The sequence below is a fragment of the Anas platyrhynchos genome, chromosome 1 (assembly GCF_047663525.1).
Source record: "Anas platyrhynchos isolate ZD024472 breed Pekin duck chromosome 1, IASCAAS_PekinDuck_T2T, whole genome shotgun sequence".
Classification (NCBI taxonomy): Eukaryota; Metazoa; Chordata; class Aves; order Anseriformes; family Anatidae; genus Anas; species Anas platyrhynchos.
In genome coordinates this window covers 69,184,174-69,208,145 of record NC_092587.1, presented here as the reverse complement: position 1 = coordinate 69,208,145, position 23,972 = coordinate 69,184,174, and the positions used below count along the sequence as shown (strand labels likewise).

Sequence of the window (23,972 nt, the reverse complement as noted above, 5' to 3'; positions counted from 1 at the left end):
AAGAGAATCTATAAATTTGATTGAAGCTGAAGCTTTTCCTATAGAATTTAAAATTGCAAGGAAGCTCCAAGTGAAAGAGACAATGATCAAAGATTATTTGGAAAAAAAAAAAGCCAAAAATTCTTTGGGAATATGAGAAGATCAATACAAATTTCAATGAAGTAGGAAGGCCATATATATTCAATTTATAATTAGGGGTTAATGCAGAGTAGCTATAACAGTAGCTACAGTAGCCATAACACTACCTTGCAGAGAGCTGTCTGTAGCTTTCTGTATAGTAGTGCTAAAATTTCACAGAGCTAAGTATTTAATTACATAAATGGGGTGAAATCTTGAAGAAAAAAAAGTTAAGATGTTAAAGACAATTTATGCATCACAATTTTGGTCTTAAAAAAAATCATTAAAAGTGAAATAAAAGCTAGGAGCTGAGGGGTGAGCCTTGGATTTTCAACTCCATGACATAGCTTGAAACTAATAACTCTCCAAAAAGCACTCAAAACAAAGAATCACCTTGGTCATTTCCTGAAGGCTTATACTTAAAATGTTATGTATAATCTACTGCAGTTTACACTGATTCTCAAGGGAAAACAAGCCTGAATTCATCATTTCCATAATCCATGCAGGAGATATACAATAGACTAACGTGTTTTGAAGACTGCAAATAATTAGAAAGGAGGAAAAAAAAAAACAAACTTTATTAAAGGAAGTAACATAAAATCTGCTTCCTCTTGGACATGAGCAAAAGCACTAAGGCAAAATGATCTTACTAGTGGGGAAGTATTTCAAGAAAACTTAGACTGTAGTTTCGTTCAGCCAAGCCACAACTGAGATATACCGAGATATACAAAGAAAAAATACTTTTGTATGAAACTAAAAAGTTTGAGAAAAAAAAAGAGAAAAAGCTCCCAGTAGTCTTTTCTGAGCAAGTCTTCAAACATTCAACTCACACTCCTGAGGGTTTCTGTGTTGTTGTTCCATGCAACACTATAATTTCTATGTTATTGTCTTAGAAAGTCTAATATAATTTTACTGGCAAACATCCAAATACCTGAAAAAGCTTGATTAGTTGAAAATTATTTTGTACTCTATGGACTTTAAAGTATGTTTAAGGTTTTTCCATGAGGTTATGAGTACTAGTATAATGTCATTTCTCAGAAGGTAAAAACAGAAAATCTAGAACACACAGTGCTTAATTCTGAAAAATTAATGGCTGCTTACCTGCTACATTATTAAAACTTTGTTTGGTATTCATGCTCATGTGCTTAAGGGAGTGCTTCTGTTAATAGTTTTGGCAAGTCTGAATCAATTTTGTATTGAATGTCTTAGGGATTTCCACACAGTCATATGTAAGTGAAAACATGAAAGTGCTGGCTCTATGATTAAAGAACAGGCTTTCTTTTCTACAATTGGATTGTATTGGTTTCATCCTGATGGGCAGCTAAACTTCATCACACCACTCTCTCACTCCTCCTCCTCAAAGGAAGAGGGAGAGAAAATATGATGGACAAGGGCTCACAGGTTGAGATAAGGACAGGGAAGTCATTCACCAATTACCATCAATATACTGGTAAAGTCTGGAAAAGTCCGCTGCATGCTGACTTTAACCATGTCTGACTTCAGAAGTGCTTTCTAATAGTTATAACCACAAACATTATAATTTGAGGGTAACTATTTTCTGAAAAACCACTAACGTTGCAGTCTGTGGTCATATTTCCTAGATAAAATTTAGTACTGCCACCTGATCCTTGTGTGGAAACAAAAGAATTTTCCTATAAAATTGCAAACCATTATATGTTTTCTGTTTGTTTTTTTTTTTTTTGTAATACTGACTGAGTGCTGGTATATAAAGTACACTGTTTCTTTCTGTCTTCCTGCAAATATATGTTTATATTCTAGTTATGTGATTGTGATTCCTAACATATGTTTGAATGTGATTTGTCAATTAAGTAATAGAGTATTTTTAAAATTTTTATTAGTTACTCTAATCTTCTAACTGACGTCAAGCATGTGTATATGAAAAGTCTTGTAAAGAAGCTACTTTTAGCTATAATTAAGAATGAGGCCTTTGATCAGATATCAAAAAAAAAAAAAAAGAAGTGCAGTTTGTGGAGTGGTCACCCTCAGCTTCTCCTGAGAAGCCAGTCTTTTACTTTCCCTTGAATAAATTAAAATAATATTTAAAACCTCAAATAGTGCTATACCCTTTTTAGCTGAAGGTGAAATAGGGGCAAATTTTTACCATTGCAACAAAAATCTAATTTAGGAAAAAGTTTAAATGTGGATATAGTATAACAGGAAAAAGCAAAAAAAAATAAAAATAAAGGAAAATTAAGCATGTACACTGAGAGGATTCAGGATTATGAACTTCTGGATGCTGGGAATATATAAAGAACAATGATGGACTTGTCTGAATTCTTGTCTTTCGCTTTTTGGAATTTTTAGGGAAGCAAAGAGGATCCTTTATATCAACACCACATTGGGCATGAGTGTTGATCTGCTTGAGGTAGGAAGTCTCTACAAAGGGATTTGGATAGGCTGGACTGATGGGCCAAGGGCAAAAGTATGAGGTTCAACAAAGTGCTGGGTCCTGCACTTGGCGCACAACAACCCTATGCAATACTACAGGCTGGTGGAAGAGTGACTTGAAAGCTGTCTGGCAAACAGGGACCTGGGGGTATTTGTCAATAGCTGGCTGAACATGAGCCATCAGCACACCCAGATGGCCAAGAAGGCCAACCATCCTGGCTTGTATCAGAAATAGCATGGCCAACAGGACTAGAGAATGATTGTCCCCCTGTACTCAGCTCTCGTGAGGCTGCAACTCAAATACTGTGTTCAGTTTGGAACCCCTCACTGCAAGAGGTGCTGGAGCGTGACCAAAGAAGGGCAACAAAGCTGGTGAATGGTCTAGGAAACCATGTGTTATGAGGAGTGGCTGATGGAGCTGGGGTTGTTTATCATAGAGAAAAGAAGTCTCAGGGATACCTTATCACCCTCTACAATTACCTTAAAGGGGCCTATAGCGAGGTGAGGGTTAGTCTCTTCTCCCAAACACCAACTGATAAGATGAGGAAACAGTCTCAAGTTACTCCAGGAGAGGTTTAGGTTGGATATTAGGAAAAAATTGTTTACTGAAAGGGTTGTGAAGTATTGGAACAGGTTGCCCAGAGAAGTGTTTGAGTCACCATCCCTGGAGGTCTTCAAAGATGTGTAGATATAGAGCTTAGGGACATGGTTTAATGGTGGACTTGACAGTGCTAGGTTAAAAGTTGGACTAGGTAAGTGTATATGATGTTAAAAAATAATATTTTGTATCACCTTTTTTCTCTTGAATTAAGTCTTGATAATGAGTAAAGACTAGCATAATTATGGTATGCTTTGTTTATTGCCTCAACAGGCAATACAACTTTGCTTTCACTTTTATACATAATTTCGTAGACATCAGAGGTTGTTCTTAATTTTTGGAAATTGTCACTGTAAATGGAAAACAATTATTTACATTGTTTTAATATTTTAATATTGTAATAGAATAATCTTTCACAAATGTATCTCTAGTGGTTTCTGTTCTCTTGAGATTTCTTCTTTTAGTAGACTTTATTTTAAAAGAACTTAATTGTATTTTTATTTGGACCTTCATTCAAATATTGTTTTATTTTTAAGTTGCAAGTAGCCTGATATTAAGGAAAGTTAACATACATTTATTATTTGTTAACATACTTGTTTTGTTTGTCCTACATTTACTAATGTAGGACTTTCTGCATAATAATGCATAACACCTTATCAGATCTCTAATTTGCCTTTGAGTTTAATGGAGTAAATGACTGCATTAGTCTACATTATAATATGAAACAAAGTCTTTTGAGACCTTTTGACAAATTAAGCCGCCATGAGAATATAAGAACAGAATATTTCTATAATGTGTAACTTTCTGCTACTTTTTTTTCTGTGAGTCATGCCAGAGTTCCTTAGTGAAGGAGACCCTTGTCCCAGGATTTTTCTTTGGTAAAGTGAATTAAAATATATAAATAAAAAGATGATAATCTTAATCTTTCACAATTATGATTTTCAACATTTATGTTTCTGAACAGTGAGGGCTATATAGCTGCACAGCTCAAATTTGGGATTTTAGACTTTTATATGCAAGAAAAATATAGTTCTGCAGGTACAATTCAGTTTGGTTTAAAAGGAGTAAAAGGATAAATATCTTATACCTCTAAAACCTTAGCATTCCACCTGTTCTTCCAAGTGAATCTTTTCAATACCATTGAGTTCCTGCAAAAATATTTTCTGTGAAGAACTGTAAAACACCAAGAATGTGTAAGATAGCATTCTGAGATTTTGTATTTAAAGAAGGTGTCACTGCAGTTTGACAAATGTTTCTTAAACCCGTAAAGTAAACAAAGCAATAAAATGCTTGTCATGTGAGCTCTCAAACATTTGTAAAGTTATGTATTTCTCCTTATTTTACCATTATCCCTGTATAAATAAGTATTGTGTTTTAACTGAATACTTTAAATTGAATACTGTAAGTTTTGCAGCAAAGTATTTCTTTCCTTCTGAACCAGACAACATATGTACAAGGTAGACTTAGTCCTTCTGACATAGGAGCTTGAATGCCTGTTGATAATTAAATCTAAAAAATAAATTAATCCATCATTGATTTTTATGTTTTTATTGAAGTGATGCAAAATGTGGGTGGGTTGTGTTTTGTTTGTTTTTACCTGTTTTTAGTTTTGCTTTCTGTGTACAAACTGTGTTGCTTAGTAAACATTATTCTGATAGAAGATTTAGTTGATACTGGACCATATCTGATATGAATTGAGGATATGAATTGTGGTCTGTAGAAGAAAAAATGTGATAACCTTATAATTTCTATGAGTATTTGAAACAGGTTTCAATTTTTTTTCACTTCTGTATTTTTTAAGGACTAGAACTTCTTTCAAAAAAAAAAAAAAGCAACTATAGTAATTTTTCTGAATAGCTATATTGTTATGTTTCTCTTCTATAAAAATAAATATATAAATTCCATCCTATTAAATTTTGATGGCAGCTTACTATTTATTCACTATCAGTGAATGCAGTAAGAAAGCTTAAGTCTGCTGATACGTAGCGGAAGTACATCACATCCCTGCTTCATTTTGCAGGTGCACTGATAGTATTTCTGCTACATCCACTTTTGAATGTCTAGTGTAAAAGCATAGGAATTACAAATGCATCACAAATGGCTTCTGAGAAGTGAAAATTGCATCAATCAAACAAGTGAACTCTAACTACCTGTTCCCAAGGCCCTATCTTAGATAAGAAATTTCAGCTGAGGTCCACTATTTATTCAATCTATTATTCTGTATCCACACTTTCAAAGATAATGTACAGTGAATCCTGTGATTTTTCTGATTAGTCTTAAATAAATAAATAATCCTCTCTTTTCCCTTTTTCCTTTCCTCTCTCTCTTTCCTCATCCAAATAGTTTTAATACATACTGTGTCATTATTTTTACTGGATGTTGTCTAATTTTCTTATGATATTAACCTTTTGTATGTTTCAGGAATTTTGTTTGTCATCTCATGTTCCTGAATTTTGAAAACAAAACTCTTGGCTAAACATTGTTGTTACTTCTTTCATGAATGACTTTGGGATGCTGGGACTTAATCTTTAGGACAGTGAGTTTAGTCCAGGAAAATTTTTCCTTAGCTGATAACTTATGCAAATAAGTTGTATTGGAGGTGATATATGTGTTTTAAGTTGTTCCTGGCTTTCTCTATTTTACTGTACTTCTAGTACTCAATCAGAATTGATTTAGTGTCATATTAATTTGGGGCAGGGAAGTAACTATTATAGTTTAAAAAAAAAAAAAAAGTAATGATAAACTTCCAGTAGGAAAGAAAAGGATGAACTGAATTATATTTGTGAAATACTTGTAATATTTACACTTAACATGTTTTCCTTTTACAAAGGAAATTGTCAAGGAAGCATTAATGGAGGAGCAAAAACGAAGTGAAAAGGCAATCGAAGAAGCTGTGAAAAGGACAAGGGAGGAACTGCTGGAATATATTAAAGAGCAGAAAAGGGTAAGTTACCAGTGGCTAAAGGGTTTTATTTCCTGAAGTGAGAAATGGATGAAGTTTATTAATCCTGAAGCCTGTCTTGAAATGCACAGAAAAAAGAAGTTTTATCTTCAGATTTTTCACTACTTTTTTCAAACAACTTCTGTTAGTATAATAAAGTTCTTCATGAATATTTGTAGACTTCTAAGTTAATGACAAATCAAAAAGCAGAAATGAATGAAACAGTTGAAATCTTATTACAGTAATTTAAAGATGGGGTTGTAAATGCAGTCTGTCAAATTCAAGTTGTGATCAGAGGTCAGTATCAATAACATGCTGTTTTATGTTCACAGATAAGCTTCATTTTGCAGTTTGTATGCAAACAAAGGTTAACTTTTCCTCTTTACCCATACTATATGAGGGCCTGAAAATATATGATATTCAGTGGGGAAGGATTTATATCCAGTACATTGGTCTTATTAAAAAATACAGTGTTCTGAAATGGTTTCAGCTATGTTAATGATGTATACTTGCAGACTAATGTTTGTATATAAGCAATCAATTGTAACTTTATAAACTTGATTCACTTCCAGGAGAATAAAATAAATAAATATATTAACACACTCCTCCCCTTTGAGAATCTTTAAAAAATAATTATAATAATAAGGATTCTACATAAACAAAATTACTAATTGTGAATCTAATTGGTATCATTGTCCTCAGAATGAGGTAGTGTCTTTGGTCTGTTATATTCATTGCTATTATGGGCTGAATAATATTGTGGAAAATAGTATTTAACTTCAGAAGTTTCACTCTACTGGTAGTTCAAGATGTTGGTTGAGTTCTCTTCTTCTCTTATTGTGGGTGGAGAGTTTACATTTAGCAGCGTGGGTTTTTCATGGGAAAGACATTTAAACAGATGTCCAGGGGAAAACACTGTCCGTAATGAGTTTGTTTATATGTTAAGTTAGTCATTTACAGAGGATGAGCTTTGGGGAAAGTGAAAATTCATCTCATATTAGAACAGCTAGTACAATAAATAACTTAGTTAATAGGACCAGTATTGCAACTCAACTAGTCTGTGTAGTGCAGAGTCCTATGTCTATGTCCTAAGTCCTATGAGGAGTGGCTGAGGGAACTGGGGTTGTTTAGTCTGGAGAAGAGGAGGCTCAGGGAGACCTTACTGCTCTCTACAATCACCCGAAAGGAAGGTGTGGGGAGCTGGGGGTCGGCCTCTTCTCACAGGTAACTAGTGATAGGACTACAGGGAATGGCCTCAAGTTGTGTCAGGGGAGGTTCAGATTGGAAATTTGGAGAAATTCTCAGAAAGAGTAGTCAGGCATTGGAATGGGTTGCCCAGGGGGGTGGTGGCATCCCTGGGGATGTTCAAGCAAAAGTTGGATGTGGTTTTGGGGACATGGTTTAGTGGGTGACATTGGTGGTAGGGGGATGGTTGGACTGGACCAGATAATTGTGGAGGTGTTTTCCAACCTTAATGATTCTATGTTTCTCTTCACTGTTGATATATAGATCACACAATTTTGAATTGACGGTGAGATTGTCTAGATTTCCCAATTCAGATTATTTCAGCTGTATCTGGGAGAAAAATAAATGGGATTTTGATTAAAATAAACCTATGTGTTGTTTGAAATAACAAAAGAAAAAGTCTTCAGTTGCTTGCTGCAGAGTTTCTGTAAATTTTCCTTTGTATATAAGTGGACTTGTACATCATTTATTACTCCTTTGCAGGTACAGCATACCTTTATAATCTTGTTTATATTAAAAGTATGTGAGGTCAAAGCCTGGCAAAACAAACAAACAAACAAACTGAAAAAAAACCACTCCCCTTTTGCAGCTTCTGCTATTTCCTCGGGTCCTGTCGCTGTCCCCAGACAGCAGAGCTCAGCGCCTGCCCCTCCGCTCCCCTCATGAGGGAGCTGCAGGCCGCCATGAGGCCTCCCCTCAGTCTGCTCTGCTCTGGGCTGAACAAACCAAAGGACTTCAGCTGCTCCTCATCCTTCCTGCTCTCTAGACCCTTCACCATCTTCATAGCCCTCCTTTGGAGACTCTAATAGTTTTATTTCGTTTTTATACTGTTGTGCCCAAAATCACACACAGTACTCAAATTGAGGCTGCACCATTGCAGTGTAGAGCGGGACAATCACTTCCCTTGACTGGCTGGCAATACTGTGTCTGATGCATCTCAGGATGCAGTTGAACCTCTTGGCTGCCAGGGCACACTGTTGACTCGTATTCAACTTGCTGTTCACCAAAACCCCCAGATCCCTTTCTGCAGGACCGCTGTCCAGCATCTCGTCCCCTGGTCTGTACATATAGCCAGGGTTGTCTCTTCCCAAGTGCAGAATCTGACACTTGCTCTTGTTAAACTTTATATTGTTGGTGATTGCCCAACAATTTGTCAAGATGTCTCTGCAAGACCTCTACACCTTTGATGGAGTCAACAGCTCCTCCCAGTTTGTCATCTGCAAACAGAAACACATTCAACATCCAAGTCATTTTTCTAGTTGTATGCTGGACATTTTGTCCAGAAGGATATTATGAGAAACAGTATCAAAGACTTTACAGAAATCCAAAATGATAACATCAACTGGCTTCCCTTGGTCAGCTAGATGGAATGGAAATTAGGTTTGCTAAGCAGCAGCTTTGCCTCATGAACTCATGTTGGCTGTGACCAATGACCTCATTGTTCTTCAGGTGTTTTTCAATAACTCCCACAATAATTTTCTCCATAATTTTACCAGGCACTGAAATGAGTCTGACAGGCCTGTAATTACCAGGGTCTTCTTTCTTTCCCTTCTTGAAAATTGGAATAATTTTTGCCAGCTTCCAGTCAGCTAGGACATCCCCAGATTCCAAAGACATTTGAAAAATAATTGAGAGCGGTTTTGCAATGACATCTGCCAGCTCCCTGAGTAACCTTGGATGAATCCCTTTGGAACCCATAGACTTACATGCATCCAGATGGTGACAAGTTTGGGATTGGCTGGGCTGGGAGTTTATTATTCACACAGTCACAGTTCTCCAACTCAGGGGATCTGGGGTCCCTGATCCTGTCACTGGTGTTATGAACTCGTGTATTTAAGTTCAGAATGGAAGATGTTTTTGACTCCAAATCATTAGGCACAATAGCTTATATAAAAGAGTAAAAAGAAAGAGACAGAGTAAATGGATCTTGATCAAAGCCCGTGTACCTGCCAGAGTACAAAATATACCTTGTGAACTATATTAAAAAGTATCAGCCTATGGAAGGAATTTCTAGAAAGGACTCAGGGAACACAACTTTCTTCCTAGGCTGAAATTTAAGTATTTTTATTTTTTTACTGAACGATGAGGAGAGTTTCAGTTGTGCTCTTGCAAAGGTAGCATACACATTGTACATTTCATCATTGTTTTGAAAACAAGTTTTCAGAATCCTTCAAACATGGCTACAATGATATTACATGCATAACCTGGTTAGCGGTGGTTAAGTGTTTAACAATTTATAAAAGTTAGATCTGTCAATCCCACAAGTTTTGCAGTAAATTATACATGTAGTCCAGTATTATACTAAACTATATGTAACAGTAAATATTTACTTAGTTTGGATCTTTGTGTTAGAAGGAATTGACTGTGAATGAATCTTTTTAAAAATAGATTGATAATTATTTGTTCATTCATGTCAACATAATATATATGTCAACATAACAAGGAAAACAAACTAGAAATCTCCTGATGCAGTTCCAGAACTGACCTGAGTTGTAGTCCAGCTATGCTACTTCTATAATAGTGGTTACTTTTGAAGGCCAAGACACCATATGATTTACAAGTTCGGAGATTTCACAAATCCAGCTTCTCAGCATCCAACGTACACTTTAACAGTCACTTAACATATAGTATGTATGTGTGGGATTCTTTGAAGTAGTAGTAAGTGACTTTAAAAAAAGTAAAAAAATGATATTCCTTTATTCTTACACAGTACTTTTCAACCCTTTTTTTTCCTGATCAGTATGCTTGTAACAGAAGTGTTTTAGAGTTGAGGAAATTAAATGTCCTAGGTTTCATAAAATTTCTGAGTGATTTAATGTCATATACATAAAATTTATTCATACCTATGGTGGATCTATGAAGACCCTAGTTCAAAAATGTTCACAGATTAACTCTGAATTATTTATCTAATTGGTTTTACACATAATGTTTGACACTGTTGTCCACAAATGAGGTACATTCCGTATCAGTGAAACAAAAGGTGACTTGTCTCTTTGACTGTATTTTCTCATGGGCAAATGAACAAGTGACAAGTGTCTGTGCGGGGGGAGGGTTATATGAAAAATGAGAGTTTGGAAGCGTAAAAGTTAGTTAGGAGGGGGAAATGGAAGCAACAATATCATCATGCTAAAATGCCTAAGATAAGAACAAATGTTATTTAATGTTATTGAATGCCAAAGTGTCTATATCAAGCGGAGAATGTCAGTAATTCTTCACCTCTCATTAAAGGACACTGCAGACTAAAACAAAACAAAAATAGAAAGGAAATTCTGAAGGCAACATATAGTTTGAGACAATAAATTAAAGATGGAGAATACATTGTCATTGTGCTTTTTTATACTTAAAATAAAATCCCAAGTTTTTAAACATATATGAACTATATTGACAATGGTTCAATTTATATAGTTCAGTCTTAGCTTTAGTTTCTTTATTGCATTTTCAATGAATATCATACTAGAAAAATGTTTTCTATGTCGCTACAAGTAACATATCAAGAATATGGATATCTAAGATGTGAAGGAATTTTCACAGGAATTTGTCCCTTTATTTTGCAATTACTTCATAACCACAATTATTCCCAAGTGTGCTTCAAACCTGAAATAAAGTAAGACAGACATATCTGTTGAAAGGTATCTTTGAAAGATACCAGACTTGTAGAGGTTTATATAAACCTTAACACCTTGAAGAACCCTTCTATGTCAAATTTGAACACACTTGCTACCGCTAATAGCCAGGCATGCTTTTTTCAGCAAAGGCACACACACATTATGTCCAGAAAATTATCTTTATTAATTTCCTGAAAGTTTATTTGACCCTGTAGTACATAGGTCCTTTTTTGAACATAAATATCAGGAAGGCAAAACAATGTTTCACCTTCCTGATGATGTAAGGGAAAATGGGGTGGCGGTGGTGAACACAGATACACACATATAAAAAAGAAGACAGGCACCGAAGTAGGATTAAATAGCAATCTACTATGTTCACTTTTAATTATCATAAAATAAATGTTACTCTTAGATTATATCCAGTGCATAGTTACAGTACGCTATTGGGTGCTACCTATATCCTTCGATGACTTAGATGTAGGGGGAAGCAATATCTTGCAGTTTGGTTAGAGAGTGAAGTAACAGTAGGAAAGCACTTGTCCATGAGTATCAGCATTCTGTCCCATTTGACATATATCCAAGATTTGCTAACTCATTTGACAGTGTTGTCTTTTGTGGCTTGATGTTCACAAACCTGTCACCTCTGGGCTTGCATTGTGGTCTTTGGTCATCTGACTGCTTCGAAAATAGCCAGTACAGTGACAGGCCCCCACATTTTAAGTGCCCCAAGATATAATAAATCGCATAGGCCAGCCATTCAGACTCACTGTGCCTGTGTTACTGATTGGAGTGAGAAGCCTTTTACATTTTTGCATTGTCTCTAAGAATTCTAGTGTTTGTTTTCACACTGAATGTATCTGAAGGGGTTTCAGGGTGTGATAGCTATTTGGTTTTTTTCCTCAATGATGCTGATGTGTTATTATACATTTGCACATCTGTATGTAGGCACTTATTTGTGTGTTTATGTGGACAAACATATTTACTCTTTGGAGGACATGACAAGAAGTAGAGACCTAGTGGCAAGAAATCAACTTTAATCGTAGTTTAACTACAGCCTAATATTGCAGTTCCCAGAATGTTATCCATGGACTAAGAGACAAAGGCATGGCAGGTGACCTGACACTGTATTACTTCTCTAATATTTTTGATTAAAGATTTGATTAGTGAGTACATGGTGCTCTTTTAGGAATATATATATAAAAGAAAGGCTTCTTATATGAACTTCATGTGGGGCTTTGCACATTATATGAACACGGGTTCCATTTGATAGCTGTGAAGTATGTGAACATATCTTTGTCCCACAGTGCGAGTTTTATAAGCAATTCCAAGGAACATTCATATTTGTTGTTTGATCCTTTGTGCAGTGTAATTACGTGACAGACTTTATGGAGGTATGTTGAAAGTATTCTACTTTTGTGTTAGAAGAATAAGACAAGTATGTTAGCATTGTGTGTAAAATAATGTTTGGACAACACCTTTGTCATAGTCTTTTGCTTACACTGTCTCCCTTCACTGATCCAAGTTGTGAGAAAAAAAACTAGGTGTAACCTACACCAGATGCAACAACCTATGAAACTGTAGAGTAGCAGACAGGCATTGTTGTAAGGCAGACAAGTGATTTATCAGATTCCACCGGTCTGAGAGAAGTCAAGTCAGTTGATTAAAAGGAGTAAGAGTTAATTTCTGAACAGGGAAAACGCTTGAAAACAAGTTGTAAAACAGCAAGAAAGCAGTGTCTGAATAAGTAAATAAATAAAAATCAATGTTGAAGTATATTAAGGTCCATCTTAGTCTTATTTTGAAGTAATGAAACCATTCCTAAAGCAATTTGCAGTATGGAACTACACATTTTTCTTTTTATGTAGGGAGTTTAGTGCCTGCTGTTCCACAAAGACAGTTCCTGAAAGAGTTGCCTTATATATCTCATAGCTGAGATGATTTTTTATTAAATTGCAGACAGAAAGCAAAAAAAAACAGCTTAATAAAAACACTATTGCAATATTAAAATATTCCAAAAAGCCTTCAAAGATTGACAGAAGTGAATTTTCTATCCAGTGTTATCCAGATATTTTGAGAAATAATGTAGCTAGGTAGTCACACAGCACATTCTGTTTCTAACCGGTGAAATGGTGCAGGGATCCAGATGCATTCTAGCAGTAAAACATACTGACAAGTAAATATTTTTATATAAATTATACATTCCTTTAATAATTTCTGTGAGACTTTATATTCTTTAACTGCATGTAGAATGAATAAAAAGATAGGAATTGAATATATTATTAACATATATGCTTAATTAGCTTCTTTGATTTTTTGTGTTTTCTTTCCTGTCAGTTGCAAATGTTAGGATCACTAACCTTCTCATGCGCAAAAAGACTGCTCTACAGTAGTTAGGAAAAACAAACAAACAAACAAACAAACAAAAAAAAACACATGCTGTAGTCCCCTGCAATAAATTTGAAGGGAAAACTAATGCACCTATGACTTTTTGGGCTAGTTTTCCAAGTGGTTTATCCAGCAGAAAATATCCTGATAGTCCTGATCCTGAAAAAAATATGCTTACATGCTTTAGTTTATACTCTGATCTTGTTTACATTAAGTATTATGATCTTTAAAATATTGGCAAAAAAGTAATTTTGGTGTCAGGAAAGAACATGGAGAACATAGAAGTGCTATTACACTCAGTTCACTGCTGTATTTTCAGTGTTCAGAATGCCATTTTCAGTATGAGCCTCAAACTGAGGATGTGAACTTGCTGAGATCCAGGAAAAGATCGTTTATATTCCTGTGTACATGTAGGTTCTAATTACTTTAAAAGTATTAATTTCAAAGAGGGCCTGTCACATTTTAATATTAACAACTGAAATTAAAGTGGATTTCACTTTTCTGGAGGTATTTTATACTCAAAAAATAAAAAATCAGTTGTTTCCCAACATGAGGAAGTACCAAATTAGTATATTGAAAAGTTTGAGGTAGTATTATTGTCAGTATAAGCCTACTGATTTCTTCTTTTCTTCTTGATTTCTTCCTTTTTTATTGATTTTCTTCTTTTCTTTATATATAAATATATATTGTGATTATTCCTGATGGAGATTTTTAAAAGCAAGTTCTTGTAGGAAAGTGGAAGAACAGTAGGATTTTTTATCAAATTAGTATTTGATTTTAAATTGATTTTAAAGGTGGTTTTAAGGTCAAAATCAAACCTTCTTTGTTCTGACAGGTATAAATTACATGTCCTGAAACAGTCTAACCTGCTGCATCTCAGGATTCAAAAATGAACTTAAGGTTTCTATCACAGTCTCTGATTAGTCTTTCACCAGTGAAAATTGAAGCAAGAATGCATAGCTTAGCCATATACCACAAAAATTGCCTTAACAGTTTAGTAATTGCTAACTAAAATATGATAATTCACAAGTCTGGGGATTGTTTAAAATCATAAAGCAATGGCTTTGTGGGTTCTCATCATTCTGAGTCAGATCCTCTGTTTTTGCATTCAGATTGGCTCCTGAATGCACTTCTATTTATAACCAAATTTTCTGTTTAAAAGATTGGAATTGACTTCATGGGTTTTCAAACCAATATTTTGCCATTTCCAAAGTAGTCACAGAAGTGTTATCTTGAAACACTTACCGTAGTCTTTTTCCAATTCATGGCAAGAGCAGCAGTAGGAAATTTTTATTTTATGAATAAAATATGAATAAAATATTTTATGAATAAAATTGCCTGAAGGCAATCAAAAGAGACTTTAGGGGGCTGGGACGGTTAGTGGACGGAGCGGGAGTGCAGGTAGTGTTTTCGTCCATCCCTACGGTGACAGGGAGGGGTACGGAGAGGACCAGGAAAGCCCACCTGTTAAACACGTGGCTCCGGGGCTGGTGCCAACGCAGAGATCTTGGGTTTTTCGACCATGGGGCAGTTTATTCAGCACCTGGCCTGATGGCCGTAGACGGGTCCCTATCCTTTAGGGGAAAAAGGATCCTTGGCCAGGAGCTGGTGGGGCTCATTGATAGGGCTTTAAACTAGGTAAGAAGGGGGATGGGGCTGAAGCAAGGATTGTTGGAGCTGTGCCAGGGGAAACAATGGCAAGGCCGGGGAATAAGGTAATGGCCCAGCTGAAGTGCATCTACACCAATGCACGCAGCATAGGTAACAAACAGGAGGAGCTGGAAGCCATCGTGCAGCGGGCAGGCTACGACTTGGTTGCCATCACGGAAACGTGGTGGGACCAGTCTCATGACTGGAGTGCTGCTATGCCTGGCTATAGGCTCTTCAGAAGGGACAGGCAGCACAGAAGGGGTGGCGGTGTGGCTCTCTATATTAGAGAGTCTTTCGATGTTGTAGAACTCAAGGCTAGGAATGACAAGATCGAGTCCCTTTGGGTTAGGATTGGCAGGGACAACAAGGCTAGTGTCCTGGTCGGGGTCTGCTATAGACCGCCGAACCAGGATGAGGAGACGGATGAGGAGTTCTACAGGCAGCTGACAGAAGTTGCGAAATCTTCAGCGCTTGTACTCGTGGGGGACTTCAACTTCCCTGACATATCCTGGAAGCACAACACAGCCCAGAGAAAGCAATCTAGGAGGTTTCTGGAGAAAGTGGAAGATAGCTTCCTGACGCAGCTGATTAGTGAACCTACCAGGGGTGGTGCCCCGCTAGACCTTCTCTTCACAAACAGAGAAGGACTGGTGGAGGATGTGATTGTCGAGAGCTGTCTTGGGCAGAGTGACCACGAAATGGTGGAGTTCACTATTCTTGGCGAGGCCAGGAAGGGAACCAGTAAAACCACTGTATTGGACTTTCGGAGAGCTGACTGGGCTGCTCAGGACACTAGTTGGTGGAATCCCTTGGGAGGCGGTTCTGAAGGGCAGAGGGGTCCAGGAAGGCTGGGCGCTCTTCAAGAGGCAAATCCTAATGGCACAGGAGCGGTCTGTTCCCATGTGCCCAAAGATGAGCCAGCGGGGAAGAAAACCAGCCTGGCTCAACAGAGAACTGTGGCTTGAACTTAGGAGAAAAAAGAAGGTTTATAATCTTTGGAAAAGTGGACAGGCCACTAGGGAGGACTATAAGGATGTAGCGAGGCTGTGCAGGGACAAAATTAGGAAGGCCAAAGCTCATCTGGAGCTCAAGCTGGCTACTGCCGTTAAAGATAACAAAAAACGGTTTTATAAATACATCAACACAAAAAGGAGGACAAAGGAGAATCTCCATCCTTTACAGGATGCGGGGGGAAACTTAGTTACAAGAGATGAGGAAAAGGCGGAGGTGCTCAATGCCTTCTTTGCCTCAGTCTTTAGCGGCAATACCGGTTGTTCTCTGGATACCCAGTACCCTGAGCTGGTGGAAGGGGATGGGGAGCAGGATGTGGCCCTCACCATCCACGAAGAACTGGTTGGTGACCTGCTACGGCACTTGGATGTGCACAAGTCGATGGGGCCGGATGGGATCCACCCAAGGGTACTGAGAGAACTGGCAGAGGTGCTGGCCAAGCCACTATCCATCATTTATCAGCAGTCCTGGCTATCGGGTGAGGTCCCAGCTGACTGGCGACTAGCAAATGTGACGCCCATCTACAAGAAGGGCCGGAGGGCTGACCCGGGGAACTACAGGCCTGTCAGTTTGACCTCAGTACCAGGGAAGCTCATGGAGCAGATCCTCTTGGGAGTCATCACACAGCACTTGAAGGGCAAGCAGGCAATCAGGCCCAGTCAGCATGGGTTTATGGAAGGCAGGTCCTGCTTGACGAACCTGATCTCCTTCTACGACAAAGTGACGCGCTGGGTGGACGAGGGAAAGGCTGTGGATGTGGTCTACCTTGACTTCAGCAAGGCTTTTGACACCGTCTCCCACAGCATTCTCCTCAAGAAACTGGCTGCTCTTGGCTTGGACTGGCGCACGCTTCGTTGGGTTAGAAACTGGCTGGATAGCCGGGCCCAAAGAGTCGTGGTGAATGGAGTCAAGTCCAGTTGGAGGCCAGTCACTAGTGGCGTCCCCCACGGCTCGGTGCTGGGGCCGGTCCTCTTCAACATCTTCATCAATGATCTGGACGAGGGCATTGAGTGCACCCTCAGTAAGTTTGCAGATGACACCAAGTTAGGTGCGTGTGTCGATCTGCTCGAGGGTAGGAAGGCTCTGCAGGAGGATCTGGATAGGCTGCACCAATGGGCTGAGGTCAACTGCATGAAGTTTAACGAGGCCAAGTGCTGGGTCCTGCACCCGGGGCGCAATAACCCCAAGCAGAGCTACAGGCTGGGAGATGAGTGGTTGGAGAGCTGCCAGGCAGAGAAGGACCTGGGAGTGATGGTGGACAGTCGGCTGAATATGAGCCAACAGTGTGCTCAGGTGGCCAAGAAGGCCAACGGCATCCTGGCTTGTATCAGAAACAGTGTGACCAGCAGGGCTAGGGAGGTGATCGTCCCCCTGTACTCGGCTCTGGTGAGGCCGCACCTCGAGTACTGTGTTCAGTTTTGGGCCCCTCACTACAAGAAGGACATCGAGGTGCTTGAGCGGGTCCAAAGAAGGGCGACGAAGCTGGTGAGGGGCCTGGAGAACAAGTCCTACGAGGAGCGGCTGAGGGAGCTGGGCTTGTTCAGCCTGGAGAAGAGGAGGCTCAGGGGCGACCTTATCGCTCTCTACAGATACCTTAAAGGAGGCTGTAGAGAGGTGGGGGTTGGCCTGTTCTCCCACGTGCCTGGTGACAGGACGAGGGGGAACGGGCTAAAGTTGCGCCAGGGGAGTTTTAGGTTAGATGTTAGGAAGAGCTTCTTTACTGAAAGGGTTGTGAGGCATTGGAACAGGCTGCCCAGGGAGGTGGTGGAGTCACCATCCCTGGAAGTCTTCAAAAGATGTTTAGATGTAGAGCTTAGGGATATGGTTTAGTGGGGACTGTTCGTGTAAGGTTAGAGGTTGGACTCGATGATCTTGAGGTCTCTTCCAACCTAGAAATTCTGTGATTCTGTGATTCTGTGATTCTGTGAATTCATCATTCAAATAGGAATGTTTTAGGAGTCAGGCTTGTACTTGGTTGAGTGCACCTTGCTTTTGCCTAATGTGCTTTATAGCCTAATCCTCTGTTCACAAGTTCAAGCAATCACTTCCCACCTCTGTTTCTTTACTGTTTGCTTTAGTAAAGGGTCATCAAGTCCTGCAGTGCTGTTATTACTTTCCCAATAGTTGTTAATTCTGCCCATTTTATATATCTGTAAAAGTACCAGGAGATAAAAAAAATAAAATATAAATAAAAATAGAAAAAAAAATAGTACTGTAATAATTTTTTGTTAGTTTGTGTGCATCTGTTCAGAACCATTAAAAATGTTGCCATGAAGTAGAGAGCTTTTTGGCTTTCTACATGTTATCCTCTTATGTAATGGGGTGTTAGTGTAATAGTTTATAATTGCATAAGGGTTTGGTGTTGGTTTTTTTTGTTTGTTTGTTTGTTTTTGAAACTCTTTGTTTAATCATCACTGAAGTGTTTTATGATTATTTTTTTTTGCATAAGGGACTTTTTCAAGTATCCCCATTTAAATAAATGCTAAAGGTCCAGTTTAGTTTTAGTGTGAATACAACAGCTTCAAAAATGTCAGCTTTATCCTGGAACATAGAAAATTAATTAGATATTCCTAGTTTTTACACAGGAAGTCATACTCTTAGAGTTATCCATCTTGAGGATTTGACTGTTGGGATATTTGACATTTTAAATAATTGAATTACTTGGATTTTTTTTTTCTCTTTGTGATTGCCTGTTCATACAAGATTTTGTGAGACATTTCTACAATTTTCCCTTTTTCCTTAATTTCTTTTTCCATTCCTGTGGTTGAGTTTTTAATGTCTACAGTACTTGTACTGTGTTTTCTAAAATAATTATTTCCAGTACTATCAAATAAATAATTGAACGGAGTTCTGAAAGGGTAACTTCACATTAACATGAAATAAATTAGATCCAGTTTTTCAGTGATATGAAATAAGATTTTGGTGCAGAAACCTTTATTTCCTATATTTTTCAGATTTCTTTATTGGCATCTTTTCTACCAACATTTCATGCTTGCCTGAATCATTTTGAGCTAAGTCTCCAGGAAGAGGAGAGTGTAGCTTACATTCTGTCTTCATTCAAATAGTAGAAAACTAGTGAAAAGATATATTTAGCCTAGGAATTTCTGTTCTAATAAGTGAAATCTAAGGTCAAGTTTTGCTTGAGAGAATTTTGACTAATTCGAATGGTTATATAGATTTACTATCTTAAAAATTAAAGGCAGAAATAAGTAGATGCAGGAGCATAAAGAGCATTTATGTCCACTGAGCATTTGTCAATCACATACTTGGTTTCACCTTAGTTCTGAGGTGAGAGCACATCTTGCCTGATTTTTTTCTAATATTGAAGAGAAATTAAAAATTGTTTTCCACCTGCCATCTGAGATGCCCAGCAATTTTTTGTATTTCTATCTGTACATCATTATTTTGTCTTAGTTCTTTTATGTTTAAAAAAAATATCTTTCAACAGGAACCAGGTAGTCCTCTGCAGGTAACTTTGGTTCACAACTTCGTTTACAATGCCATTTTTAATCTTTGATTGGTATGTAGCTGTTCACAGTTAAGATTTGAAATACAAATGGTTAAGCTTTTCAATCCCAATGTTTTACCAGTACCATGAAGCACTAGTTTTATAAACACTGAACCATGCACTAGGACAAAAGTTCTAAATATTTAATGTTCCTGAAGCCAACATAAAAAAAATAATAAATCCTCTTCTTCAATGCATTTTCTTCCCCAACAGTTGTTTAGTTCCCAATATTGTTTAGTCCCTCAGTTTTACCCCACAGCTTAATGGATAAAGCTACTTTCTGAGAATATTCAAGTAGAAAATTCATGAAATTACGTTTTGGGAATAAGTTAACCATGAATGATTTTTAATCTTTTTCAGTGCCTTCAGCATACCAACCATGTATAAAGGAACCTAAATAGTACTGTGTACAAAATTGCAACATATCTTTGTTTTGGATACTCTTCCGTATTTCCTCTTTTTATAGAAAACTTGATTTAGTTCTATGTAATATTTGGCATACTGTAATTTCTCATTCACTTTCTTTCGGTACCTATTGGATCATTCAAATCAACATGGCTGCTGCAAAGAATAATAAACACAAGCATGAGGGATTCAGTACAAAAAGAAAAAAAACTACTCAGACTAGAATATGAGTATGCTTAAGACAGGCTGAAAGGTAATTTCTATCCTTTCTGTTTCTTAAAGTGTGGAAATACTAAATGTGTCAGGAATACATTTTTAAATGAAACATATATCTTGTTAGCCAATGTAAATGAGATTTCCTTTGAAAGAGAAGATAACATGTCTCGCCATCGTTATGAACCAGTGTTCAGAATTACCACAAGTGTTTCTATGAATTCAATAATTTTACTCCATATGTACTCTAAGTATTTCCAGTGGAAGATAGAAAGCTGTAGAAAGATTAGATGAACAAATGGAGTTGGTATTATTCCAAGCTGTCAGCCTCACCATGCATCTTGTATGTCTTCTTTTTATGGTCAGGGACTGCAGCAGCAAGTAGAGCTTTGCTGTAGTTATCCCAGTTTGGTTCTCTATCCATCCTCTACCATGCTGTGGATCCTACAAGCTATGCAGCTATAACATGTTTACACTAGTTTTATTAGTGGAAAATAGTGAGGTTTTTTTTTTCAGGGAAAAAAAACCCTCCCAGGAGACACTTCCAAAACAACTTTCATTAGAAGGTTAGCGCTGCAACCAACAAAATACTTCCTTTCTGAGATTCATATGTTGCACAAAAGACAACTTTACTCTGAGGAAAGCATAAAGTGCTGCCTTGATCTTTCTTTAAAAAGAACAGCAGCAGCAACAACAAAGCATTCAGTTATTTTATTGAGACAGCAGGAATATCGAGACAGACTATTGGAACATTTTGGATATCTTCCTAGTGGTATTCCATGCACTCACTCCTTCAAAGAACCTGTTCTTCTAGGCTCCTAACTCATGACATCAGATCACTTCAATTGCTTTGTAATTTAAGCAAGTATGTCTATTTGTCAGATGAGACATCTATACAGACTAGAATGGCACCCAGAGAGTTCAGACCAAGTTTTATTCTTCCTGGTATCTACAACTCTCTGTTGTAAGGGAGGGTTCAAGAAAGTCACCATCACATTTGCTTCCTACTTGTTTTGTGTTTGCTGGCCTCTCTGCCAGTGGCTACCTCAGAGTGAGGAAGGTCTCATAACTTCTAAAATATTTGTCTTATCAAATATGTAGAGCTGGGAAAGGTAGAATTTAACTCATTTATTATGCAACAGTTAGCCCATGTTTTGATTCATGCTGAAGAGAGGAAAGAAAGACATCTTCATCTTTCATCATTCCTTCACCCGTGTTCAGTAAGTTAAAAGTAGGCAAAGTAAGAGAAATAGCACAGTGCTTTGTGTTGTTTTCACAAATACTCTTTAGTTTCAGTCATCTTAGAGGTTACTTACAAGTAGCTGTGAAGTTTTCAGATGTCAGTGTGATTTTCCATGTTGATGGTGTCCTTGCAAATTACCCAGAAAATGAGTCAGGCTGAATTTAATAAAAAATAAAATATTTCCAAATGTCTTATAAAAACTTCAGTCATCAAAGCAGATAATTGGTCACTACTGTGCTTCAAACTAAGATCTGCTTCCAACTATTTGTTGCTAGAAAGGTCAGGAAATTCTTTGCTCTGCTTCGTATTTATTTATTTATTTATTTTAAATACATGGACAGTGTTACTGTCAGTGCTACTGATTTAGTTGTTTATAAATCTCATCAGTAATTTACTACCTATTCATTGCTATTAAGTGCTTTATAAAAAACTCATTCAATGTTATAGTCTGCATGTTTATAGCACAGAATCACAGAATCACAGAATCACAGAATTTCTAGGTTGGAAGAGACCTCAAGATCATCGAGTCCAACCTCTAACCTGAACCTCTAACCTAATCTGCAATGCTCGTATATTGTGCATTTTCATAGAATCATAGAATCATAGAATCATAGAACATCCTGAGTTGGAAGGGACCCATAAGGATCATCAAATCCAACTCCTGGCACCACACAGGTCTACCCAAAAGTTTAGACCATGTGACTAAGTGCACAGTCCAAACACTTCTTAAATTCAGACAGGCTTGGTGCAGTGACTACTTCACTGGGAAGCCTGTTCCAGTGTGTGACCACCCTCTCAGTGAAGAACCTCTTCCTGATGTCCAGCCTAAACTTCCCCTGCCTCTGCTTAACACTGTTCCCATGGGTCCTATCACTGGTGTTTACAGAGAATAGGTCACCTGTCTCTCCACTCCCCCTCGCAAGGAAGTTGTAGACTGCAATGAGGTCCCCCCTCAGCCTCCTCTTCTCCAGGCTGAACAGGCCCAGTAACCTCAGCCGCTCCTCATATGTCTTCCCCTCCAGGCCCTTCACCATCTTCGTTGCCCTCCTCTGGACACTCTCCAACAGTGTAATGTCCGTTTTGTACTGTGGTGCCCAGAAATGCACACAGTACTCGAGGTGAGGCCGCACCAGTGCAGAGTTGAGTGGGACAATCACTTCCCTCGACTGACGTGCTTGATGCACACCAGGATACGGTTGGCCCTCCTGGTTGCCAGGGCACACTGCTGGCTCATATTCAACTTGCTGTCAACCACAACCCCCAGATCCCTCTCTGCGGGGCTGCTCTCCAGCGTCTTGTCACCCAGTCTGTACGTATAGCCAGGTGCAGGACCCGGCACTTGCTTTTGTTAAACTTCATACAGTTGGTGATTGCCCAGCTCTCCAATCTGTCCAGGTCTCTCTGCAAGGCCTTTCCACCCTCATCCGAGTCCACAACTCCTCCAAGTTTGTTGTCATCAGCAAATTTGCTCAAAACACCTTCTAGACCTACATCTAAATCATTTATAAAAACATTGAAGAAGACTGGCCCTAAAATGGAGCCTTGAGGCACCCCACTAGTGACCATCCGCCATCCAGATACGGCCCCATTAACCACAACCCTTTGAGCCCTGCCCATCAGCCAATTGCTCGCCCATCGGATGATGTTTTTTTTTAGGTGTATGCTGGACATTTTGTCTAGTAGGATCCTATGGGAAACCGTGTCAAAAGCTTGCTGGAGTCCCAAAAGATCACATCAGCTGGTTTCCCTTGATTGACTAGATGGGTGATCTTATCATAAAAGGAAATCAAATTTGTTAGGCAGGACTTACCCCTCATGAACCCATGTTGGCTGGGACCAATGACTGCATTGTCCCCCAGGTACGCTTCAGTAACTTCAAGGATCATTTTCTCCATAATTTTACCAGGCACTGACATGAGACTGACAGGCCTGTAATTGCTAGGGTCTTCTTTCTTACCCTTCTTGAAAATTGGCACAACATTTGTCAGCTTCCAGTCTACTGGGACTTCTCCAGATTCCCAAGATTGTTGAAAAATAATTGAGAGAGGTCCCATTTTGTTTATGTATGTCTTAATTTTTGTGACCATTAGCTGTGCAGACAGAAGAAATGAATTCTTGTAGTTGGCATACATAGGAGAAAGTAAGAAAGAGTTTTTACCAAATAAATTTTCATCTGATGAATAGGTTATTTAAAGAAGTGTTCTAAATGACAAAGATTTACTTAATGAGATAAATACTTAGGGTAAGCATTTCCTATAGATTTAGATCCTAAACCACACTAACATAGCCAGTCAGCAAGCAAATTTTATTTTTTCCTCTTTGAATGACATTCATCTTCCTTCAGGAAAGTTTACTGCTTGTTTTCTGATAACAAAACAAATTATATTAAGCAGTCAAATTTTCTCTGTTGCAGTTGTGTATGCAGTTTTAGTTGACTTCAAAAGGCATACTTGGCTTGCAGGGGAAATAAATAAGTTTACACGTTATGACTTAAGTAATCATTTGAATAACAGTCTTATCTTTGTTCAGTTCACAGACACTTGTCACATGCACTCCCATCTCCATTTAAGTGATGGAAGCTGGGAGCAAATATATAACCATTGTAATAGAAATTCACTGTACTGCTGTGTGTTCCCATATGA

General features: G+C 38.0%; 1 protein-coding gene across 17 annotated transcripts in view; it reads left to right on the top strand.

Moving 5' to 3' along the window:
- CCDC91 (coiled-coil domain containing 91) overlaps positions 1-23,972 on the top strand; it is a 173,153-nt gene that overhangs the window by 114,490 nt on the left and 34,691 nt on the right. For all 17 annotated transcript variants that reach the window (XM_072040849.1, XM_027456901.3, XM_072040854.1 and 14 more), the window contains one exon: positions 5,955-6,068. In XM_072040849.1, coding sequence (XP_071896950.1) covers positions 5,955-6,068 — 114 coding nt within the window. The remainder of the gene's footprint in view (positions 1-5,954; positions 6,069-23,972) is intronic.